The sequence below is a fragment of the Leopardus geoffroyi genome, chromosome C2, assembly GCF_018350155.1.
Source record: "Leopardus geoffroyi isolate Oge1 chromosome C2, O.geoffroyi_Oge1_pat1.0, whole genome shotgun sequence".
Taxonomy (NCBI): Eukaryota; Metazoa; Chordata; class Mammalia; order Carnivora; family Felidae; genus Leopardus; species Leopardus geoffroyi.
The window spans coordinates 80,965,249-80,991,072 of record NC_059333.1 but is presented as its reverse complement, the minus strand read 5'-3'; the positions used below and the strand labels follow the sequence as shown (position 1 = coordinate 80,991,072).

Genomic DNA, 25,824 nt, shown 5'->3' with positions numbered 1-25,824 from the left:
AGGAAGAAAGGATTAAACTAAATCACTAGTTATCTTTTTGTATACCTTAAATCTCCTTAGCTTGGCTCATATCAAGCACACAATCTGTGGTACAGACTGATAAATCTACAAAAATCTAATGAGCTGTTACAAAACTGCATTCTTCAGTACGTCCTTTCACATACAGAAATCACCGCACATAGGAAACTAGGCAGCACAGTTCATGTGTTTCCACTCTTGTCTAACCCTCGGCCTTCCCATCCATTCTTCACCCAAATCAGATGCCACTCTGCTTGCCACTTAAAAACTATTCACTGACTTCACACTCTACTTAGAAAAACAAAACCAGACAAACAAAAATCAACCTATACCTACAAGGACATCCATGATCTGCTCACCAACTCTCTCACCTTCTAGGCTCCAACTTACGGTGAATTCTAACAACTAAGCGCTTTATGGCCTATGCTTCCCCCATGAGCTAGGTAGGGTCTGTTTTATTCTGTTTAGCCAACTCTTACTGCATTACAAGTCAGAAGCCTTCCCTGACCACCCAGTCTAAACTGGAACTCTTGTGTTACTCTCTCATCAGTCTTTGCACTTAACGCACTTTGTAATTATTTATTTATATACAGTAACTTACAATTGTTAGTGATTGGGTTTAACTGTAAAATACCGGTCTACCTCACTAGATGGTAAGAGTAAGAAGGTCAAGAACTTTATTTGTTCTCTTCATATCTGTGTTCTCAGCATCTTGTACTGTACTCAACATGTGTCAAATAAATAAACCGATGTACAAATGTATAGACTGAAGACTGCTTCTGTCACGTTAGTAACATAGCTTAAGACACAAGCTATGAGTTTCACTACTTAAGAACAAACACCAAAAACCTTCTAAGCATTTTAACCGGTTTTGGAATCAGGAAAATACTAGCCTCATAGAACAAATTTGGTAGTTTTCCTTCCTCTTCTACTTTTTTGATTAGTTTGAGAAGAATAGGTATTACCTCTTCTTTAAATGTTTAGTTGAATTCACCTATGAAGTCATCTGGTCCTGGACTTTTGTCTGCTGGGAGTTTTGGGATTACCAATTCAACTTCATTACTAGTAACTGGTTTATTCAGATTTTCTATTTCTTCCTGATTCAGTTTTGGAAGATTATATGTTTTTAGAATTTATCTATTTCTTCTAGGTTGTCCAATCTGTTGGTATATACTTTTCCATCATGTTCTCTTATAATTCTTTGTATTTCTGTGGTATCTCTATTCTTTCATTTCTGATTTTGAGTCTTGTCTTTTTCTTGAAGAGTCTGGCTAAAGGTCTATCAATTTTGTTTATCTTTTCAAAGAACCAACTCTTGGTTTCACTGATCTTTTCTACTGTTTTTGTTTGTTTTAGTCTCTATTTTACTTATTTCCACTCTAATCCTTATTATTGCGTTCCTTCTAGTAGCTCTGGGCTAGTTAACTTGGGTATGTCAATTTTATTAAAAAAATATTCCTGGGCTTCTTCGTCTGTAAGATTATAACTATTTTTTTAAATGTTTATTTATTTTTGAGAGAGAGTGCATGCGCTCATGCAAGAGAATCTCAAGCAGACTCCGTGCTGTCAGTGCAGAGCCTGACACAAGACTCAATCCTATGAACCATGAGATCATGACCTGAGCAGAAATCAAGAGCTGGATGCTCAACCAACTGAGCCACCCAGGTGCCCCTTTAAGGTCATTACTATTATTTTGATTCATGCATGCTTCAATATTTATAGTAATTCATCCATGTAACTATCACATACAATAACTTAAATTCTTTGAAACATGGCAAAGTTATTAAGCCTTACATTACATAACGGTGATATATATGGTGCGTTCAAGAACTGTATGTGGAATATTAGGGCTTAAAATTGATTTCTGGAGGTGCCTGGGCGGCATAGTCGGTTAAGCAACTGACTCTTGATTTTGGCTCAGGTCACGATCTCACAGTTTCTGAGTCTGAGCTTTACATGGGGCTCTGTGCTAACGGTGTGGATCCTGCTTGTGATTATCTCTCTCCATCTCTCTGCCCCTCTCCTGCGTACTCTCTTTCAAAATAAATATATAAACTGAAAAAGTTATGCTAAAGTTCTAAAGTTATTCTACTTTAATAACTTCTAATCTAAATGAAGGAACAAGTACTCACTTCAGCAGCACATACACTAAAGTAAATGAAGGTATGGATTGTTTTTCTTTACTCTGTAGAATTTAAAAATTATTTCATCTTGGGACACCTGGGTGGTTCAGTGTTAAGTGTCTGGCTTGAGTTCAGGTCATAATCTCATGGTCCGTGAGTTCGAGCCCCACATTGGGCTTGTGCTGATAGCTCAGTCTGGAGACTGCTTCGAATTCTGTATCTCCCTCTCTTTCCCTTCCCACTTGCACTCTCTCTCAAAAATAAATAAACATAAAAGCATTTATTAAAAAAATATTTCATCTTTAAGTTTTCTAAAACTTGGTCTGAAAACAAACATAAAATATTAAACAAGGGTTTAAAAAAGAAACTTCGTAATTCAGCCTTATAAGATAGATGGTATAAAGTCAAGAACTGGATCATAATCCCACTACATATGCCTAAAGAGTTGAGAATACTACCAATTAAAATATAACTTGTCCTGCAGTCTGTGTAGTTATTACTATACAATTAAAATTGTATACACCAGGGGCGTCTGAGTGGCTTAGTTCAGCATCCGACTTCAGCTCAGGCCATGATCTCACAGTGTGCAGGTTCAAGCCCAGAGCCTGGGACCTGCTTTGGATTCTGTGTCTCCCTCTCTCTCTGCCCCTCCCCCACTCACGCTCTGTCTCTCAAAAATGAATAAACGTTAAAAAAATTTTTTTTAATTAAAAAGAAACTGTATACGCCAAAATTAAAAGGTAAAGACATTTGTGTCAAGATCAAATCAAAACAAAAACTGGCAAAGATTTTAAATAGTTTGAGAAATAGAACTTCTTTCAAAATATGTACTACTGTAGTATAATTCCAGGAAGAGAATAATGGCAGCAAAAGCCAAAAGAACCTCTAATCCAAAGTAGCCAGGCACAGAGGAAGGAAGCAACTCTTCCTTGGGAAAAAAAGTAAAAACCACATCCCACTTTCATCTGCAACTTTTCCCCTTCTTTTACTGAGTTCCCCTTCTTTTACTGAGAACTCAGTAAAAGAAGTTCGTAATACAACTTTAAACTGCTAATTCTTCTTACGGAGTTATCTTGCCCCTGAATAACCTAAGATGCAAGTCATTCAAAGGTTTTTTGGGTTTTTTTTTTTTTTGTTTTTTAAGAAAGGCAGACTGCCACATGCAGCACCTCATTTGGATGTGTCTGGAGTCTTGGAAACTTGACTACCCTATATTCTCTTACAAATGGACCTTGAGAGCTTGTTTGGAGGTTTCGGCAGGGGAGTGCAGCTACTCGTACACCCTTGACCAAAGAACGGTCCTCCTCTATCGGGGAAGGTTGTCCTCTTCAACTGAGCGCGCAGCTTTGGGAGGGACACACATGGAGCGGTGAGGGAGGAAGGGGACACCCACCTAGCCAGCCAGATCAGCCGAATCAACCCTGGCCATCAATGGGGTGACAGATGTTACAGCCAGATCACCCTCACATCCATAAAGAGTTTTTTTAAATCTCACATATCACAGCAGGAGACACAATGCTATAAGCAGAAATACTCATGTTTTTTATGTTGTAGTTCAAACCAAATCCTAACATTAGGTGAGCAATTAGAGTTTCAAAGAATCTCTAACTCTTCTTCAGAGCACAATTATCTATAATTCTCTTATTTATTTGGCTTGCAGATTTATTCTCTGTCACTCTCCACCAAAATAAAAGCTCATGAGCCAAAGAACCTAGCGTGTCTCGTTCAATGGTCTCCACTTGAGTATTACATAACAATGCCACAGGACAGAATGGGAGATGCTCAATCAATATTTGAACCAATCATCCACTGTACAAATAGTTATCAAGGGCATACTGTATGTACAGCTAGTATTTTAGGGGAGCAGGCAATTATAAAAGGAAGGAAGAGCGTAAGTAAATTAAATCTGCAATCTCCCAATGACGTGACACATCATTTGCTACTCACATCAGCTCCTTCTAAAGACTTTTTCAGTACTGCAACCACTTCTTCCTGGAAAGCGACTTCATCCACACATTTTGGGCGACTGGAAAAAAACCCCAGAGATTATTTAGTATAATAGCCACAGTAATGTCTTAAGTGTTCCTTTTGCTAAAATACCAATGATAATTCTTATATATTGGTGATAAAATGGGAAACTTTCATAATTGGAAGTAGGTGGAAGCCCCATTTGTATTTACCTTAAGCTAATATATACTGAAGGAGTGAAATCACTTTTCCTTTTACATGCATTGCATGCATCTAGAGTACTTACAACAATTAAGTAAAAATATTTTGCTTTATTACACCACAAATGTCCACTGGTTAAAAATTTAAAGTAAACAATGGCCTAGAACATAATGTATTTTGATAAGATCATGCACTTAAGCTAAAAAGAGAGACCTACTTAGCAACCCAGAATAAGCAACTATTTTGGTTAATATAGTTAATACACAGTTAACATAGTTAATTGGTTAATACCAATTTCATCCATCACCTAACTGTGCAGAAAATGCATACCTATTCACTTGACTGAGGGCTAACAAAATAACAAGTTTAACCAAAATGAAGTATAACAACATATAATTTTCATCTTACATCAGTAGTGATTTTAAGAGAAACTGGAACAAAGTTATACTCCTAACCCTAAGATTAGGTACTGTACTTAGTTAGTTGGCTAAAAGCTCTTCCTTGATTTATACATTTCTAATTAATCAGGTCAATGCTGGGTGGGAATTTTATGTCAGATAATGCTTTCTAGGGAAACCAGTGTATGTTATACACCAGGGTTTCATATGCAAATACCTGCAGGGGCCAGGGAGAAAGCAAGAGTAAAGAAGGCAGAGTGTAAGGTAAGGCAAGAGAAAACAGAAGAACGATGGCGAATTGAAGAACACATGACCTTGCCAGAACGAGAAGCAGTACTCAGGTCTCATGGTGTCAAGTGAGAATCTGCATCTAGTGCTGTCTAATCCCCTGAGAAGCTGAAAACCTAGTTTTCCCCCCCTCCAGTATATTTTTTAAATTAAAAATCTAGATTCGAATGTGAAATCTCCCATTTTAAAAACCATCGTTGGTAGCAAATAAAACACGGGAGGATCTTATTTGACCTATAACTAATCCACAAACTTTTGGTAATAATTGAGGCTATATTATTATAACACCAAGGGTTATAACAACTTGCCATAATATCACTTAGCTGATTTAAATTTAAGCGCCACCTCAAGCGTTTTTGCCAAAATGCATAAGCAAAAACTCAACAATGTCCACCCATCAGCAATGAAAGGGGGAACAGATTATTTGGATTTAAATGGAACTCCTGACAAGACCTTATGGTCACCTTCTAGAAGCTGTTTTCTTCTGCTGTATCTCAATCCCTAAACCAGATCTGAGTTATACACAAGACCTTAGTTCATCTATAAAGTAATTAAACTAGACCATTCTACAGTAGTTTCAGCTGCAAGGCTCTATGACTTACCTAATTGGGTGATTTTTAAGGACATCTAAACGAAGCAAATCATCCCTCTCCCCGTAAGTTAAAAAAAAAAAAAAAAAGTGATCAAAACTGGTTAGAGACGTAATATATTAACTATTTCAACAAAACCACAAGCATTCTTACTATTTTTCCACCCACGGAACAGGTTTGGCTTTCTTGTTCTCTCCACTGCTTCCAGCTGTGGCAGCTACTCGATCCTTCAGTGGTGGTTTAGTACTCACAGATGTGCCTTTTAGAAAAGCCTGCATGGTTACTTCACCCTGACCAGGTGCAAGACAGAAAAGGAAAAGCTCTTTTGAAATCATTATGAGGACATACGGCGTGAAAGCACGCTTAACCTTGTGCAAAATATTCCAATAATTACTTACCAAATAAAGGACATCACCTCATGACCTAGCATCCTCTAAATGTACTGTACTGAGAACTAAAGGGACCATAAAACTGGCCAAAGTGCTTAGAACACTTAGAATTTATTTATACTGAGGGTTACAGAACAAAGATAAATTTATAAATGAAAATTTTTGAATTCCACTTTTTGACAAATATGATGTCATTAATGGCCAAACTATGCATGGGCCTCTACAGTCTCTTCCATTTCAGTCAGGGGCCTAGCTTTAGCTCAGATCCAGGGACGGACTTAGCAATGAGGAGTTGGGACCACAAATGAGAACTTTCATTTCTTTTCTTGGGCCTAGAGCTCTACTCAAAGATCTGTTTTAGTGGCAGAGCCAACGATTACCGCTGACTCTGAAGAGGCTGTTTTGTGGGGAGGGTCGGGTCTGGGAATTTGTTGTTAAAATGGAAACAGTTCTTTTGCTTAGTAACATGCTCATCTGAAGAAATCAAAACAAAGTGGGAAAGCATGAATTGTTCTAAAAAGTCATGCAAAAATCTCACCCAGAAGATAACCACTATTAACATTCAGATATACTTTCTTACAGGCAGCAGAAGGCTGTTTTAGGGATAAGAGAGCATGGTTAGCTTGCCCGAAAATTCTGTTTTTTTCACTGCTCTCGCTCAGGGCCTAGAGCAGTAACTAGTACATGATAGATGCTCCATAGTATTTGGTGACTGAATTACCATTTATGAGACTCAGCTTCCCCTTCTGTAAAAGGAGCTAAGGCCTACTCCATAAGGCAGTTAATAAAAGAATAAAAGGTAAATAAAAGAATTGTGCCAGCCCTCATGCCCTGTTGGTGGGAATTAAATTGGTGCAGACACTATGAAAACCAGTATGGGGTTTCCTCAAAGTACTAGAAAACAGAGGTATCATATGATCCAGCAATTCCACTATTGGGTACTCAAAAAGATCTATGCGCCCCTATGTTCAATGCAGCATTATTTATAACAGCCAAGATATGGAAACAATTTAAGTGTTCATCAGTGGATAAATGGATAAAGATAATGTGATACACACACATGATGTTACTCAGCCATAAACAAGAAAAAAAATCTTGCCATTTGTGGCAACACGGACAGACTTTGCGGATGTTCTACTAACCAAAGACAAGAGAAAGCCAAATACTGCAGATTTCACTTACATGAGGAATCTTAAAAAAAAAAAAAAACAAACAAAAACCCAGACTCAGCGAACAGATCGGTGCTTGTCAGAAGGGAAGGGGCAGAATGAATGAAGGGGATTAAGAAGCACAAACTTCCAGTTAGAAAATAAATTGAACCACGGGATGTAACCTACAGCACAGGGAATGTAGTCAATAGTTTCGCAATGCATACAAACGTTTAAGCACTGTGGTACACCTGAAACTAATATCGTATGTCAATTTAATCTTTTTTTTTTTAAAGAAATACACAGAAAAAGCATACTTCTGTGTACACATACCTCTATGCTTGGCATATGAGTAAATACTCGGTAAAAAATGGTTAAAACCTGTAAACAGCCTAGCTTTTTAGCGTTACTGGATTATTCCCTCCATCCTTGCCACAGGTTGCAGCAATTACTAAACAGTACTACAAGCCAAAGCAGGGCTCTGAAAGATGCTGTACTGAGCTACCATTCTGCGAACGGGAGCGACGGGGGCAGACATCACAGGGGCATCAAGGGCGCTGGAGGTGAGGAGAGCGAAGGCCACCCTTGCATTTTCTCCGGCCGGTCGCCCGTTATCCCTGGCTCGCCTACTCCTGGGCACTGCCTGGGCCTCTCAGCCGCTCGTCTCCGGAGCGAGGATGCCGCAGGGTCGTCCCCGGGGCTCCCGGGGATAGGGAAGGGGCGAGGTGGCCGCGAAATTCTAGCTCCGTTCCCCAATGTGAGGCCATCAGGCCTCGGAGGCCCGGAGCCGCCAGACCGGGTGACACTTACAGTAGCCGCCGTCTGCACGGTCGCCGGGGTTCCCGCCACGGAACAGCCGGCGAAGGGCAGGGCGGGAATACGCGGGCACGGAGCGCGTCACTTCCGGCTCGCCGCGCGCGCTCCGCGCCGACGGGGCCCTTAACTTCTACCCCGTTTTATTTGCACAAGTGACACGCTTTGGGGGTCGCACAGACTTGGGCAAGAGTGACAAAGAGGTGTAGATTAAGTTCCACGCCGTCCCCGTGCATTCCTCGGACTGGAGGCTGCAGGGCAAGGGAAACAGCGACCCAGGCGGGAGGAGCCGCGGGCACGGCGGCCCCGGCATGCTCTGCGAAAGTGGGCGGGGAGGGGTCTGCGACGGCTCCCACGAGGGGTCGGACGGGGCCGCGGAGGGCCTCGGGAGCCCCGTTTTCCTCTACCGCACCGTGGACTTGATCGGTAGTCCTGGGGCGTCTCACTGACGTTTCTGCCTGGACACAATTTGGCCTGCAACGTACTTCACCCCAAGGAAAGAGGGGGATTGGGGAGGGTGGAGTCGGTCCCTGGCCAGAAGAGGGCACTCTGATTATCCTGCCCTGTAACTCCACCTTGGTGGTTGCCTGGCAAACTTTGTGCTTAAAAGGGAGACAGCGGGACGCCTGGGCGGCTCAGTCCGTTAAGCCTCCGGGACTCTCGGTTTCAGCTCAAATCATGATCTCAGTTCGTGAGAACTGTGGAGCCCCACATTGGGCTGCAAGCTGAGTGTGTGGCCTGCTTGGGATTTTCTCTCTCCCCTCTCTCTCTGCTCCTCCCCTATTTGAGCGCTCTCTCTCCCTCTCTCTCTCAAAATAAATAAACTTTAAAAAAAATAAAGGGGGTGGGGCGCCTGGGTGGCTCAGCCGGTTAAGCATGTACTTAGATTCAGGTCATGATCTCACCATTCGTGGGTTCAGACCCAGAGTGGGTCTCTATGCTGACAGCCCAGAGCCTGGAGTCTGCTTCAGTTTCGGTGTGTCCCTCTCTGCCCCTTCCCCGCTTGCACTCTCTCTCTCTCTCAAAAATAAACATTAAAAAGAAAAAAAAAATTGAAATAAAGGGAGGGACATCAGAAGTCTGAAGTCAAGGTCTTTGCCCTTTTGAATGCATGTGGCTTATACCTCTATTAGTAACTGGCTGTTGGTGAGAGGGAGCACTTTTCCATGCAGCTATTGTGATCATCTTCTAATCCCAGAGCCCTGCCCAGAAATCTGGTGGTGCAGATGCTCAATGAAAATCAGAAGATTGATAATAATGTTTAACCCTACCATGACACATGCCCTATGGACCCTAGGCAAGTCTTTATCTTTACTCATTTCTTAACTCTGAATTTTTCCTACATCTTACTGAAATCTGACCCCTTTTAAATGCAACCTTTGCTGCAGGGCTTTCCCCTAACTCATAAGGTTGATCTGGGTCTTCTCTAAATGAATGAGTATAAATTTGTTTGATACAAGCTCAACATGATATTCATTGTTAATTTTACGCGTTTATTCATTTGTATTTTAACTAGTGCTTACAAAGTGCCTAGACACTTCTAGGTGGTGGGGGTACATCAGGAAACAAGGTAGAAGGTCTTTGCCTTCAAGTAGCTTTACAGCCTAGGAGGGTGACGTGGGTTGTGTGTAATGTGTGTTAGGAAGAGGAAGCATGGGGCTCTGAGTACATATATCCCAAGCCTAACCTAATCAAGGGGCTAACCAGATTAAGTATCCTTTATACTACTTTCTAACTCTCACAGGGCCTGGTACACTTCCTGGAGAGTATAAAAAACACACAGGTAACCTCTCCGGTCACTGGTTTACAATGTCAGGACCCATGAAAATGTACACTTAATGTATGTACGTTTTATTGTATGTAAATTATACCTCTATAATAAAGTTGCTAAAGATCTGTAAAGGTAGGTGGTATTCAGTTGCTACCTGAACAAACACCACAACCACACAGAGGGAGATATACCCCCATTTTATAGATAAGAAAACCAAGGCTTAGATGGATAAGGTTAACAGCAAATAAGCAAGAAAGCCAGAATCCACATCTAGGACTGTCTGACTCCAGAGTTAAGACTTATAATTAGTTACTGGGCAGGGTCAGGGCTGACACAGAGATGCCATTATCATAAGTAGAAAAGAGAGACCTGAATGATAGCATGCTTGGGCAATTGGTTTTAAAAAATGTGCCCCATTCCTCTGGTATATTCAGCCCCTTAATGGAGTGAAAAACTTGGTGATTAGAGGCTGGGCCAGATTTCAACCTCACTTGCCTTCTTAGACAACCATTTCATTCCTGAACACAGCTATAGGTAGCATCCTAACCTAGGTATTTCATAATCTTTTTTTTTTTTTTTTAGAATAGACGGATTTTTTCAAGTTTATTTATTTATTTATTTTGAGAGAGATCATGTTCAGGAGGGGCAGAGAGGGAGGGGGAGAGAGAGAATCCCAAGCAGGCTCTACACTGTCAGTGCAGAGCCCAACGTGGGGCTTGAACCCACCAACTGTGAAATCATGACCTGAGCCAAAACAGAGTCAGACGCTTAACTGACTGAGCCACCCAGGTGTCCCTAGCATTTCATAATTTTATGTGGCCGCCATGCACTGTCTCTGTCACCAGAACAAGAAAAGTCTTTATATAATTACATACTACTTTGTTTGTAGTATACCTGGGTGTTCATGTGATTAAACCAGTTAATAAATTTATAATAGCTTTTGCTTTTTTAAAAATAGCCATTCATTTACCATTATGGTATTATGTGGAGATTTGTGAAGTTTTTAATGTTAAAAGAGGGCTTTTTAAAAAATGTTTAGTTATGTTTCAGATAGTGCAAACGGGGGAGGGCAGAGAGAGAGACACACACACAGAATCCAAAGTGGGCTCCGGGTTCTGAGCTGTCAGCACAGAGCCCAACGTGGGACTTGAACTAATGAGCCATGAGATCATGACTTGAGCCAAAGTCGGAGGCTCAACCGACTGAGCCACTCAGCCTCCCCAAAAGAGGGCTTTTAAAAGTTGAGTACAACTCTACTTAGTGTGTTACCTTTTGAAACAGACAAGGATTATGTTTTATGGGCCCTCTAGAAAAAGATGACTGGGGTGGAAAATAAAAGAAGATTGCTGTTAAGAATGAGAAGGATTAAATAGTGAATGACAGTGTCAATTTTGAAAACAGGAAATGTAGGTGTAGTGGGTGCTCTGGTGTGCTACCTTTTAGGGCTGAGACACTCACTTCCCCAGCTGTTGGGACTGTCGAGAGCTGACAGCTCTCAGCTGAGTCCTTTCTAGAAATTGTGCTCAGCCACCAGAGCCACTGTGGCCAAAATCACATTTCCTTGGGGGTAGCCCACCTTCAAGGACTAGTCTAGGAGGAGGAGAGAAACTTAACCTCTTTGCCTTGGGGTGGCACAGCTCATGGACTGTCCCAGCTCCAGATCTCTATTGCACTTGCACCACAGTATTTTTGCCCAGTCTTGCTTCCCTGAGCCCTCTCAGGTATTTTCCCAAGAGTACCAACCAATAAAAAACCTCCATTCAGATCTCAGAATCTGTTTCCTATAAATTCAACTCATGATGGTACATATAAGTAGTAGTCCTAGAAAAAGACTCTAAGATGTAATTTTGTAGTTGGGTCACCTGCCAGCCTGCTGGTAATGAGAACCTATCCTTGGTGATAATGGAGCACTGATAGCCCCTGGAATGCTATGGCAATTGTTAAAACTTTCAACGGTGGCAAACTAGAATGGGATCCCTTTGGAAACGAGTACACTGACAGATGCAATATCTTAGGGATTTTAGGAAATAGTAATTATATGAATTTTGGAATTGGATGGCCATTTGGGGGAAGGGAGGGCTTATTAATTAAAACAAGACAAAGGCTGAGGGTGATTCATTGCTAGTACCAGACCAGGTGTGAAAGCCAGAGGGTAATCGGCAACATATAAAGCGATCACATATCCTACAGCCAGAGGGCAAAAAATAAAATTAAAAATCTGTGGCGGGGTATCTGGGTGGCTCAGGTGGTTAAGGGGTTAAGTGTCTGAATCTTGATTTCAGCCCAGGCCATGATCTCATGATTTGCGAGGTGGAACCCTGAGTTGGGCTCTATACTTACAACGCAGAGCCTGCTGGGGATTCTCTCTCTCTGCCCCTCCCCCACTCACTTGGGCTCTCTCACACACACACACACAAGTTCTGTGGGCCAGACCCCAAAACTAAATTATAGGAGTAGGAGTTCCAGAGGAGGTTAAGTTTTCAACTCCATTTAGTCTCCCACATCAAGGTCAAGGTCCTGATTGGGAAAAAATGGGATGCTGAGACTTGAAATGGGGTCATCTGGGATGATGCATTTGAAAGTCTTAAATTTCCATATTCCCTTGAATGCTGTTGATAACAGAGGTAGCACATTCTTCAGTTAAAGGCTGAAGCTTGATGACATAGAGGTTTCTGCCTTGTAACACAACACATATCTTCCCTTACCCCTCAATGGTCTACCCCACTCTCCACTCCTGACCACCAGAGCTATAGCCAGGATGAAGAATGCTGGGTCAGCTAATGGTAGAAAAGGACTACCTACTGAAAAAGCTGGCTGGATGGGTGACACAATCCAGCTGAGCAAGCAGGAGAGAATATATGGGGCTGCACTGGATGGAAAAGGGAGAAAAACCTGTGGCATAGTATTTAATAGCTAGGCAAAGAATCCAGGTGACAGCATTTGGTTGTCCCTTGGAAATGTGGAAAAAGCAATCACTCACACTAAGTAGGAATCCTGGCCTGCAGTGGCAAGCAGTAGGGAAAGAAGTCAAGACACTTGATTGGGATATACTATGTAAGGCCAAAAAGCGATTAGCCTCCTCTGTTCTCAGGATAAAGTGTTCTTCAAAGTGACAAGGGATGTGCTGATTGAGGGGGCTTCAGTATTGTTAAGAAGCTTGATGGTGGACTGTCCCCTGTAGGCCAAGACCACTGGTAGGAAATGTGGGGACAGAACCGGGTTTTCTGATAGCAATGGGGACAACAGAATTCCAAAATAGAACCCAGATGGCAATACTTAACTCTCAAAAGCAAGTTATCAGAGTGACAATGTCAGAGGCAGTCAGAGAGGTCTGAGTCACAGAGAGCAGGGGAGGTGGTTAACACAGCATAGCATCCTGAGAGACGTGATAGATGAATAGCAAATGAGAGTATTGCTCAACCTATAGAACCAAAATAAATCCAACGTATTATCAGGAGGCGAACCACAGTCATGACCATCAAAAGTCTTGGTCACTTTCTCTGTTTCCAGACCTGACCAGTTTTCCAACCTAAATCCCACTTACTGACAGAAGCTCACAAAAGAGGACCCTGCAAATACCATGGCAAAAATATAATGATTTCCTTAGCCCTTCTCCAAACCCATTTACTCATATAACTACCCTGAAAGACATAGGAATACAAAGCCTTTCAGGTCTACTGGATGCATGGTCTGAGTTGAGAGACCCAGGAACCCAAACCATCCTTGTAATTCCCCTGTTGGAGTAGGGTGCATAAGGGGTAGTGTAATAAATGGAGTTCTTACCCAGGTCTGGTTCATGGTAGGTCCACCCACTCCACACACTCATCTGCTGGTAATTTCCCTGGTTCCCCAAACAATGGAATGGCCATGCTTAGGAATTGCCAGAACCCACACTGGCTCCTTGGACTGTGGTGTAAGGGCTATCATAGTGGAGAATGCCAAGTAGAACCCCGGTAAACAAGTGTACCCTTCCCAGCCAAGACAGTAAATCAAAACCCATACCATATGAAGGGATACGACAAATACTAGTGCTACCCTTAAATACGTGAAGTAGGCAGGAATGGTCCTTATCATAGGCCTTTTCCATTCATGAGTATGTCCCCCACAAACACTAAATGTATCCTGGAGGATAACAGTGGGTTACCATAAACTCAACCAAGTAGTAGCCTCCCATTGCAGCTTTGAGCCAGATAGGGTATCTTTGCTAGATCAGATTTAAATGGACTTGGATACATAGTAAACAGCCATCAATCTCATACATGTATTCTTTTCAATCCTCATTAAGAAGGATGATCAGAGGAGTTCACATTCACATGGCACAGGACATGGTATAAATTCACAGTGTTGCCTTTGATATATGTTAAGTCTGCCCTCTCGCATAATATAGCCTTAAGGGCCTGGACCACCTGGACATTCTGCAAAGACCACATTCATCTATGATATTAATGATCAGATGAGCAAGAAGTGGCCAATATACTGGAGGACGGGGTAAGACCTATGCAAGCCAGAGGACAGAAAGAAAAGCTAAATGAAGATTCAGGGGATCACCCCATCGGCGAAGTTCTTAGGGATCCAGCGGTTTGGTGCAAGCTGGGCCATATTCTCCCATCCCCATCAAATTAGGACAAATTAGTACCTCACATCTCATGCAACTAAAAAGAAAGCACAATGCCTGGCAGTCCTCTTGGTTTCTGGAGGCAGCATATTCCATATTTAGAAATAACTGCTCTCATTTACTCAGTGACAAGGAAACTTGCCAGCAGGAAAGGGTTTTGCAGCAGATCCAGGCTGAGGTGCAAGCATCCCTGCCGCCGGGGCAGTACAATCAGTGGGCTATAAGCCACATAGACCCTGTGGTGTCTGAATTATCTGTGGTGAGAAAACAGGTCATGTGGAGAAGAGCAGAATGACAACGTAAAGCCCCAGGGTCCTGATACAAGCCTGTGCCATCTGCAGCAGAGAATCGTTTGGAAAAGAGATTCCCATGTGCTAGTGAGCCCTGGTATAGATTAAGCACCTAACCATGGGACATGAAATGACCAAGTGTCCAGATTTATCTATCAGGAGCTGCATTCTGTCAAATTCACCGAGGTTGGGAGGAACCAGCAGCGTTCCATCACAAGCTGGAAGTGGTAAGTCTGGGAACAGCCATGTGCGGCACCAGACAATACAGGAAGCCTGCATGAGCAAGTGACCCAGGCTCCCATGTCACCTACCATTCTGAACCAGTGCCTCTCAGCTCACATTTCCGGCTGTGTATTAGTTTTCTATTGCTGCGCTAACAGTATTACCACAAACTTAGCAGCTTAAGACAATACATATTTATTATTTCAGTTTTTGTGGGTCAGCATTTGGGGCATGACTTACCTGGGTCCTATTCTTCAGGTTTTCACAAAGCTGCAATCAAGGCATTGTCTGGGGCTGTGGTCATTACCTGAGCACCAACTGAGGAGAGATTCGCTTCCAGCCCCGTATGGTTATTGTCAGAGTCCTTGCAGACTGCCACACTCAGGGTTTTAGCTTCTAATTGGCTGTTACCCAGAGGCCCCCTTCAGCGCTCTGTCACATGTTCCTTCCCATGTGGCAGCTCATAACATGACCACTTGCTTCTTCACAGCAAACAAGGCACAGGGAGTGTCCTTGCAAGATGGGTGTTACAACCTTCTATAGTGTATTAAGTACACATGCTCATGTACTTCCCATCATCTTTGCCATATTCCCATTGATTAGAAGCAAGTCGCTGGACTTGCCTACACTGAAGGGAAGGGGACTACCCAAGACAGTGAACGCCTGGAGGCCATCTTAACATCAGCCCTCTACAGAGTACCTGGAAGGCTCCTATTTCTAGCTGACAGAGGAGGGAAAAGGCTAAGCTTGGTTCATGGACAGGTCAGTTGGTATGTGGGTGCAAGAGAAAAATGGGCAGCTACTGTAATGCATCCTCACTTAGGAGAACCTCAGGGACTGCAGTGAATATCCCCTCCTCACGCTGTTATCAGGCAGTGCATTAAGACATCTGCTTTGTGAAGACAGAGAAATGGCCTGAGGCAAGGATGCACAGAGGCTTGTGGGTAGTGGTGAATAGCTTGGCCAGTTGGTCAGGGACTTGAAAAGAGAAAACATTGGAAGATTGGGGATGAAGGTGCATGGGAAAGAGGCATGTGGTTAGTGGACCAAGAGCATGGAGTGGGCATGGAGTGTGAACATCTTCATAACCTACGTTAATGCCCAGCAGAAAGCATCTCCCATAGGACAGGCACGAATCAACCAAACAGAATGACTCTTCCAGTTGTCCTCAGCCACCCTCTTCCCTCAGCTCGTCTAGTGTTGGCACAGTAAAGTCATGAAAAGAGTAGCCATGGTGGCAGAGATGGCGGCCACAGGGGCCGTTCTAGCTACTACACTGCTGAAAGTTCAAACTGCCACAGACAGGCCAGTGGTAGGCACTCCTCTCCCTTCGAGGCTCCATCTTTCAAGACGACTTCCCAACCTTCTTCCCACAAAGAAAGAAAACATCACTTGCTGCCACCAAAAAGAAGAAATTTCTACTCTTCGCATTGTCCTAAAAATCCTTACTTCTTACAGTAATATTTCTCAGAGGCTATAGCTTCAGAATCACTTGAGGGGCTTGTTGCAAGCGCAGATTTCCACCCAACCTAGTGAGTCGGAATCTCTCATTTGGTGCCCAAGAATCTGCATTTGTAGAATATGGCCTTTGACTACACTTCAATATTCTAACTGGCCTTTAAGTACACTTCAATATTCTAACTACATTTCTTCCAGTTATGGGAAGGGGAAAGAAAATATAAACTTAGGGGTGTCCAAAGTGAAACATATATGGAACTGATACAACTCAGCACCCAAAACACAAATAATCCAATAAAAAAATGGGCAGAAGACATTAACAGACGTTTCTCCACAGAAGACATACAGATAGCCAATGGACCTAGGAAAGGATGCCCAACATCACTTATCATTAGGGAAAAGTAAATCAAAACTACAATGAGAGATCACTTCACATCTGTCAGAATGGCTCAAATCAAAAACACAAGAAACAAGTGTTGGCAAGGACGTGGAGAGAAAGGAACCCTTGTGCACTGTTGGTGGGAATGCAAACTGGTGTGGCCACTATATAAAACAGGATGGGAGTTCCTCAAAAAATTAAAAATAGAAGGACCCCACAATCCAGTAATTGCACTGCTGGGTATTTGCCCCCCAAATGCAAAATCGCTAATTCAAAGGGATACGTGCATCCCTACGTTTCTTGCAGCATTATTTACAAATAGCCAAACTATGGAAGCAGTCCAAGTGTCCATCAACAGATGAATGGATAAAGAAGAGGTGGTTTATGTGTATACAGTGGAATATTATTCAGCTATAAAAAAGAATGAAATCTAGGGGCGTCTGGGTGGCTCAGTCAGTTAAGCATCCAACTTTGGCTCAGGTCACGATCAAGGTTCATGAGTTTGAGCCCCACATCAGGCTCTGTGCTGACGGCTTGGAGCCTGGAGACTGCTTCAGATTCTGTGTCTCCCTCTCTCTCTGCCCTCCCCCACTCATGCTCTGTCTCTCTCTCTCAAAAATAAATAAACATTAAAAAAAAAAAGAATGAAATCTTGCCATTTACAACAACATGGATAGAGCTAGAGAGTATAATGCTAAGTGAGGCAAGTCAGAAAAAGACAAATACCACATGATCTCACTCATATGTGGAATTTAAGAAATTAAACAAAGAAAAAAAGAGAGAGAGAGAGAGAGAGAGAGAGACAACCAAGAAACAGATTCTTTAACAAACCTATGGTTTACCAGAGGGGAGGCTGGTGGGGGGATGGGTGAAATAGTTGATGGGATTAAAGACTACAGTTATCATGATGAAAACAATAAAGAAATTAAAATTTTTTTTAATTAAAAAAAAGCACAAAGTGAAAAATCACTTTATCTCATCAGTAGGACAAACCTGTTATTCAGTTACCAACCCAGAAATACGTTTATAGGGTGTCTGTGAGCCTGGCACTGTGCTCTAGGTTGTGATGGGGATTAAAAGCATAAAGTTTAGAGAAGGAAAAAGTCTACACACATAAAACATCAGAACCGAAAGACAGGTCCAGAGGTATTGTCTGGCCCCTTCTTTTACAGTCTGGCAAACAAGGGGTCAGTTTCACCCAACTCTTTCACAGCAGAGCCAGATGTCCTGAGTGTGGCTCACCAAACAGGGTCTGATGAAATGCCACTGAGAATGACGCCAACAGTCAGGGCTCTAGGAACTCAGAGGGGCCTCGGTGCTCTGTGTGCAGGAGTGGGAGCTGGGCTGTGGGCTGGTCCCTGAGAGGACAGGAGACTCCTGGACAGAACGCAGACTCAGGGGCATCAGGCAATGGGGGAGGGAGAGGGAGGTTCCAGGATCAGGAATACCAGGATCTTATGTCTGCCTAGCACTTTACAAAGCTCTGACACATGCGACATTATCACCCCAGTTCATTCCTATACCACTGTTAACCCCCGGGATTGCTGGGTGTAACTTTGTACACTCTGGGCAAGGCATACAGGGACACCCAGTGACAAGGACACTGACAGCCGCTGAGGGATGTGGAGACAGGGCCTCTGGAGACAGCCAGGAGGAAGGCGCCTCGGGCCCAGAGGGAGTTATGGACGCAGATGGGGCTGGGTGGGGAAGTGCAGTGTAGCTTGATGGGTGGGACACGGCAGCATGACAAATCAAGGAAGGAGGCAGGCACTGTGGTTTGGGACAACTCTTCACTTGTGGCCTGACCACCTACGACTCGGGAGGTCTCAAGAAACTGGGGGAAAGCTTAGGCCCACCAGTGAAGGGCTATGGCGGCAGACAGCTTAGTAGGGGCAGCACGGTGTGCAGGATAGAAGGCAAGGAGCCAGTTCTGGCACAGTCTGAGCATGAGGCCAGGAAGTGAAGGCCACAGGCCCACTGCAGCAGCTGGGTAAGTTGTGCCAGCTGCATGGGGAATGAAGAGTGGACCCAGGAACCTCTGAAAATCATTGAGCTGCCTCTAAATGAGCAAGTTCAGTGGTGATTTGGAGCCCTGCTTGAAAGATTCATGGATGGAGTGGAAGGACACGAGAAGGAGGAGGGAGGTATCCTCAAATATTAGGCTGAGGACAAAGCATAAGAGACTCTTAAAACTGAGAACTGAGGGTTGATGGGGGGTGGGAGGGAGGGGAGGGTGGGTGATGGGTATTGAGGAGGGCACCTTTTGGGATGAGCACTGGGTGTTGTATGGAAACCAATTTGACAATAAACTTCATATACTGGAAAAAAAAATTAGGCTGAGGAGTTGGGCTTTTCTGCAGGTGCAGGCAGTGGGGAGCCACTGGAGGCCAAGACCTGGTGTTACTCTCGTAGCTGGGACAACACCTGAACAAGACGTGTGTTTCCCCACCAGCTTCTATAGTTTGGGCTCATTTCCATTCTCTTTTGGTGCACACGGGGAAGAATGGAGGATGGTGGGCTCATTGCCATTCCTTACTTCCGTAGGAACAGAGCTAGCTGGGTGGACCCAGAATCAAGGCACACAGGGAACATAGCATGGTAGGTGGATAAGTGGGAGAGGACGCCAGGGCCAAATGAGTCAGAACTACAGAAACATTTTCTGGATATATGAGAGGAAAAAAAAGATCACAACAAACATTTATATACACATAAATAGATACAGTGCTTTATATGTGTGGTGGCCTTATTCCTTTAATACTTGCTTACTTAAATTTGTGTGTGTGTAAATTAAAATTGGCTTCATTCTGAGTGATTTTTTTTTCTTTCAGTGTGAAACAAGCTTTGTCATGAAACATGCAAAAACTGCATGCTCGGGTAAATATTATTTTTTCTTTGAAAGAAATATTAACCATTTTGAGACTTCACACTGATTATTGTTTTTCTTAGCTTTTTAGTTTTTATAAGAAAGGTACCAGTTCTCTCTTGGTGCTTATTAGTAACTCTGATTCCTCTTGGTCTTAGATTGGTTTGGGAAGGAAATACACACTTCAGAGATATACTAGTCTAAGTGTGCAATTTTAAACTCTAGTTAACAGAGAAAAACTTTGCAAAAGGTCCTGATTCAGCCTGACAACCTAGACTAATCCTGAGACGACTCTTTTGAGACCTAGGTGGCTAGTGGGGCAGATGAGGCAGAAATCAGCCCGTGGTTAAACACCCACCAGGTAACAGCACCAGGAAGGTGGCATAGCACTGTGGTTAAGCGAAAATATTTGAGGTCTCAGAGTTCCAGACTCAAACTCAGCTCTGGACAAAGTTACTTACCCTCAATGTGGCTTAAGTTCTTAATGTTGTCTTTTATAACACAGAGGTGACACCTTACAGTCTCTCTGTGAAGAATGAATGAGATGGAACTCCTAGCCCAGTGCCTGGCTTGGGTACTTTCACTCATGTTACCACAACGGTACTATCCAATGTTCCTCCAAAGGAACAGGACAAATCCCCCTGGCTCAGGCCTTCAGGCAAGGAACAAGAAGCTTTTTTAAGGCAGCTCCAGCTCCCCAGTTAAAATAACTCTGTTTGTATGCCACAGAGTGTCCTAAAATGTTCACAAAGTTTATGTTTCTTTCGATTGGGATGAGAGCAAAATCTGGAAGGAACAAAACAAAAATAGAGTTTGGCCATTTAAAATCGATGCAGAAAGAGCTGCCAGGGCATTGGCAGGATCCAGAGTGGTTCCGATCCGCCATCTAGTGGATAAGGAGGGAAAGGAGAAATTTAGAGCAAAATAATTGAACCGAGGATTTTGTTAATGTCTGTACTTAACCAAAAAAGTGTTTTCTGATTAGTATAAACTCTGTACTGAATTTGCTTATTAATAGATGAACTTAACTTTTTTTAAAGTAAAACAACTCAGTATTTTAAACATTAAACACTAAAACTAAGTTCGCTAAAGCATTTTTATTTACAAACTAAGTTGTGAAGACTGTGGGAGAACGATCTTGAGTTCCTACCACCATGATTTTTTTCTGGTCCATCTTTCCCATTTATATTATCCATTTCTATACAGTACTCTTTGCATTTATTTTGTCACACAGACTAGGAGTAGCTAGAGCCTGTGAGGGTTGTCTTCCCCCCAGTACTGACTGAAATCAGTGGGGAAATAAGTCATTCCATTAATTTTTCAAGAATGTACAGCAACTTAAAATGCTGATATAGCCAAGCTGAACATCTGTTAAAGTCTACATGCTTAAATTAGTCTTTTGCTAACTTATGCATGCACATATTTCCTCTGGTTTTATTTCTAAGGTCATTTCCTTATGTGTCTATGAGGATTTCCATTTTTCAACGTTTATTTATTTTTGGGACAGAGAGAGACAGAGCATGAACGGGTGAGGGGCGGAGAGATAGGGAGACACAGAATCGGAAACAGGTTCCAGGCTCTGAGCCATCAGCCCAGAGCCTGACGCGGGGCTCGAACTCACGGACCGCGAGATCGTGACCTGGCTGAAGTTGGACGCTTAACCGACTGTGCCACCCAGGCGCCCCGAGGATTTCCATTTTTATCTAGGATGAAGACATTGGCAGCCAACCTGCCCCAAAACGACAGTGACAGAGCATACCTGAGGTGGCGTTTCTTTACTCTTGTCACTACTAACGATAATAACAGCAGGTGCTGGGGCGCCTGGGTGGCTCAGTCAGTTAAGCGCCCTACTCATGGTTGTGAGTTTGAGCCCTGAGTCAGGCTCTGCACTGACAGCTGCAGAGCCTGCTTGGGATTCTCTGTCTTCCTCTTTCTCTGCGCCTCCCCCACTCGCTCTTTCTCTCTCTCTCAAGATGAACATTTAAAAAATAATAATAGCAGGTGCTATTTGAGCTTCCATGATGTACCAGACATGTATATGTTCCTGATGCACATAGTGCTAATCCTCTAACTCTCCAAAATGGGTATTATCTTCAGTTTAGATGACAAACTGATACTTGTGACCCACTGGGCAAATCTTGACTATGCTATATAATCACTGACTGGCTGACCCTCCAAGGCATTTTCCTCCCCTGGAAAATGGAAAGCTTTGACTATGGCCTGTTTTCTAAGACTGTGCCTCCCTCTGCTGGGAGGTGTGGGGTTTCCAAAGTGAAAAAGATTTTGTCCTTGCCACCAAGTAGGCCGGGGTCTCATGGAAAAGGATGCCCTAAGGGCACGCACAGAGTGGGGTGGTAGTGTATCTTAGAACAGATGCCCTGGAAGGGACATGATGGCAGGCACCTGTGTGACCTTCCACGAAACACCTTTTTGCACTCTGTCCTTGCCTTCTTTCTCTGTTCTACCCTTCCCATGCCCCTACCATTCTCCTTCTGCTTATTCTTTTCTTTCTTCCTCTGCCATGCCCTATAATGGTGCTTTTCTAACTGTGGGTTTTAATCCATTAGTAGGTAAAAATATCCGTTCAGTGGGTGTAGACCAGCCTTAAAAAAAATGAAATTACACAATTCAAACTATTAAAGGGCATCACTCATGCTGAGGGTAATGTGTTTTTTCATTTAAATTTAATTATTCATTTTTTAATTTTAATGCCAGTGTAGTTGACATACAGTGCTTTATTAGTTTATAGTGATCCAACAGTTCCATACATTATTCGGTGCTCATCAAGACAAGCATACTCCTAATCTGAGGGTAATGTCTGATGTAAAACTTGTTTTAATAGGTGTATCTGTGTTTGTGAATACACTGTCAAGATGTAAACTTTGTATCTTAAGACATTAGGAAAACACTGCCCTAGACTAGAGTGGGGACCCCATCCCTTACCTGTGGAATTGCCAGCAAGAAGGCCACATGGACAGTCCCCAGCAGGGAGGTGCTACCTGGGTCCTGAAGTGCTGGGAAGATCCTTTCTCCTTCCAGGCTCCGGCAGATCCTTCCTGGAGGCAGGGAATGGCCCAGGTGGCCCTGAAATAATGCAGTCAACATGTGGCCAAGTGTGTGAGAGATCTTCCGTGCCAGTCTGAGCGTCCCTTTCCCCCCGGCCCAGGGCCCCCAGGAGGGAGAGGAAAGCAGGCACAGTGCCTGGTCATCATTTTACCCCAGGTGCCACTTATCTGTGGAGCGGCTGGAACTGGCTGGTCTCCCAGTTCCTGCGTTGTCCCCCAGCCCTGCCAGCCCCAGGCCCTGGGTGCTCCATGGCTGCCGGAGGCCTCAGAGCCCGGCCTCACCCCCGACCTCCCAGACGGTGGCTCTGGGGTCCCCGGCCACTACCCCTAACAAACTCCCCCAACCCCCCATCACCGCCAGCCCGGCTTTGTCTGGGGCACTGAGGCCACGGCCCCTGGAGACGCAGCCCTTTCGTTCACAGGCAGCAGTGACAACGTTTGGGTGTGAAAGAGGAAAGAACAACAGCGAATCTGTTAGCCGTTGCTCCTCTGACTTTCTTCTTGGAATTTTAGGCCAACAAACACAACTAAGGAGAGCGCTGAGGTGCCCGCTGCCTTGCTCGGCCCTGCGGGGGACGCGACTAGTTTCCGGGCGAAAGCAGAGCGGGCGAGGGAAGGATGCCTGCGCACCCCCTCCCCCGAGAACTGACACCGCTTCTAGAACACCGCGGCTCCCCCGCTCGGCCTGGCCGCCCCACGCCGCCTCCATTCCGGGCCCGGCCTGCTGCGGACGCAGAGGGCCCGGCCCACCCGTCAGCGGGAAAGCAGCCAAGGGGCCGCCTCGGACCCTGCGGATCTGCCGCTGGGGGTGGGGGTGGGGTGAGATAGGACCGCCTTCCAGAAGCCTGAGGAAGGGCCCACGGCCTGCCCGCGGAAGCCACACTCCCGGCGAGGGCCGCTGAGAACCTGGGAGCTGCTTCACACGCGTCAGCGTTAGCCCTGGGGACTCGGCTCAGACACCCGCGAACCTCGGGGCTGTCCCACACGCGTCTGCGCGAGCGCCGGGACTCTGTGCAGTAGCCTTCGGGCTGTTCAGGCGCCTGCGCGAGCTGCGGGACTCCGTGCAGACACCCTCGAACCTCGGTGCTGATACACGCGCGCCTGCGCGGGCTCCGGGACTCGCTGTAGACGCCCGCGAATCTCGGGGCTGCTCCACACGCGCGCCTGCGCGAGCGCCGGACTCGATACTGACGCCCGCGGGGCCCGGCAGGAATCCGAGCCAACTTCGTGCACCCGCGTGTGCGCGGGGTCTGTACTGGAGTCCGTGCCAGTGCCTGGTGCTGCGCTGGTCCCTGATCGCCGAGGCCGTTTACTTTCAGGGAGGGTTTGGTCCGTGTTGACTTCCGTGTAGACAGAGATTTACGTGTAGACTTTTTAGTTTTAGAATTAATTTTAGAGTTATTTGCTTCTTCGTTTTAGCAGTTACTGTAATTTTCATTTATGTTGAGCTAGTTTTCCAGTTATTTAATTTTGTAGTTTTCAGTTTGTTTTCGAAGCTTGTTTCCAGTTACTTATCTTCAGGTATTTTTGAATTAGCTTTTAGAATTATTTACTTAATATTTAGTTTTAGACTCAGTGTTTAGTTCTTCATAGTTTCTCTTTTCAGTTATTGTAATTGTGAGCTTTTTTAGTTTTTTTCAGTGTAACTTTTTGTAGTTTTTAGCTCTATATTTTTACATTTATTTAGTTTTTGAATTAGTTTTTAGTTACTTTTTTTGAATTATTTTCAGACCTATTTAATTTTTAGGTTTTTTTTTTTCCTGAAATTTTTGTTATAAATTTTCACCTTACTTACGTAGTTTTGAATTATCTTCGGAGCTATTGCCAATTGTTTTCTTTCCTTTTTTAATAAAAAAGCTTTTCTGTTCCTTATTTTTACTTGTTTAAAGTTTATTTATTTTAAAAGTTGCTTGGGGCACCTGGGTGGCTCAGTCGGTTAGGTGTCCGACTTCCGCTCAGGTCATGATCTTGCGGTCCCTGAGTTTGAGCCCTGAGTCGGGCTCTGTGCCGACAGCTCAGAGCCTGGAGCCTGTTTCAGATTCTGTCTCTCTCTCTTTCTCTCTCTCTCTGCCCCTCCCCTGCTCATGCTCTCTCTCTCTCTGCCCCTCCCCTGCTCATGCTCTGTCTCTCTCTCTGTCTCAGAAATAAATAAACGTTTATATATATATATATATATATATATATATATATATATATATTGCTTAGTTTTGGAGGGGCTCCTGGGTGGTTCAGTCTGGTAAGCGGCTGACTCCTGATTTAGACTTAGGTCATGATGTCAGGGTTTGTGGGATTCAGCTGGCCTTGGGTTCTGCACTGACAGTGTGGAGTCTGCTTGGGATTCTCTCCTCTCTCTGTCCCTCCCCTGCTTGCATGTGTGCATGTGCGCGCGCGCTCTCTCTCTCTCTCTCTCCTCTCTCAAAATAAATAAACTTTACAAAATTGCTTAGTCTTAGATCTCTGTCAGGGGCCAATCACTGATGGAGACACCATACGGATTATAATGGAAAGAATTCAACATAAAGAATTGTTACTCAGCTAGCAGAGAACTAAAATAGAAAAAAAAAAGTGATAATATGAGATCATGGAGATGTTAACCACAAGGAGCAGCTACCAGCCCACTGGCTGAGGGAGCAAAGGGGAGAGGTTGGAGGTGGCCCATGGGACAGGTGTCCCAGGAGGGGGAAGTTGGTTGAGAGCTGGATGCTGAACTCTGAAAGGCAGGCGGGGGCGGGGGGGGGGGGGGGAGTGGGTGCGGGCGTGATGAGGCTGGTTGTGGAAGTGTTGGGAAAATGGCAAAGGGCAGCTACTGGAAGAGCTGTTGCTCTCAGTGTGAAAAGCAGTTGCGGGGGAGGCTGGGAGGAAGTCAGGCACACGGGGGTCCCTCTCCCCTCCCCTCTTCCCATCAGTCTGCCCTATTGGCCAAGCCTCATAGGGAACAGCTGGCAAAGGAGGTGAGTGGCCCCAGGGCCACAAAGCAGAGATTAGAAGGGTGGGCTGAAAGCTGAGAAATCATGGCTAATAACCAGCACATTGAGCTCTGGAGTTACTTAGTTTTAGTTCTGAATTTAGTTAATTTTGGAATTGTTAGGGCTCCTTGGTTTTAACTTTTTACCTGATGAATCTGGCTGAGTCTTCAGTCCTCTGATTTGTTTCTGGAATGGAATGGGTCACCAAACACCTGAGGAGTGTTTCCCATAAAACTAAAGAAAATCGCTTTAGAATCAA

At 44.2% G+C, this 25,824-nt stretch overlaps 1 protein-coding gene across 6 annotated transcripts in view; it reads right to left on the bottom strand.

Moving 5' to 3' along the window:
- Positions 1 to 23,688, bottom strand: part of RFC4 (replication factor C subunit 4) — a 32,787-nt gene extending 9,099 nt beyond the window's left edge. The window contains exons 1-4 of one of the 6 annotated variants that reach the window (XM_045502650.1): positions 23,506 to 23,688; positions 22,478 to 22,618; positions 5,740 to 5,876; positions 4,089 to 4,167 (exon numbers count right to left, since the gene is read on the bottom strand). In XM_045502650.1, coding sequence (XP_045358606.1) covers positions 4,089 to 4,167; positions 5,740 to 5,864 — 204 coding nt within the window. In that variant the 5' untranslated portion in view covers positions 5,865 to 5,876; positions 22,478 to 22,618; positions 23,506 to 23,688. Of the gene's footprint in view, positions 1 to 4,088; positions 4,168 to 5,739; positions 5,877 to 5,984; positions 6,010 to 7,456; positions 7,576 to 7,628; positions 8,066 to 22,477; positions 22,619 to 22,767; positions 22,878 to 23,505 lie in introns of those variants that run through there. The other 5 variants (XM_045502652.1, XM_045502649.1, XM_045502647.1 and 2 more) reach the window with 5 other exon arrangements.
- Between the last annotated feature and the right edge of the window lie 2,136 nt (positions 23,689 to 25,824).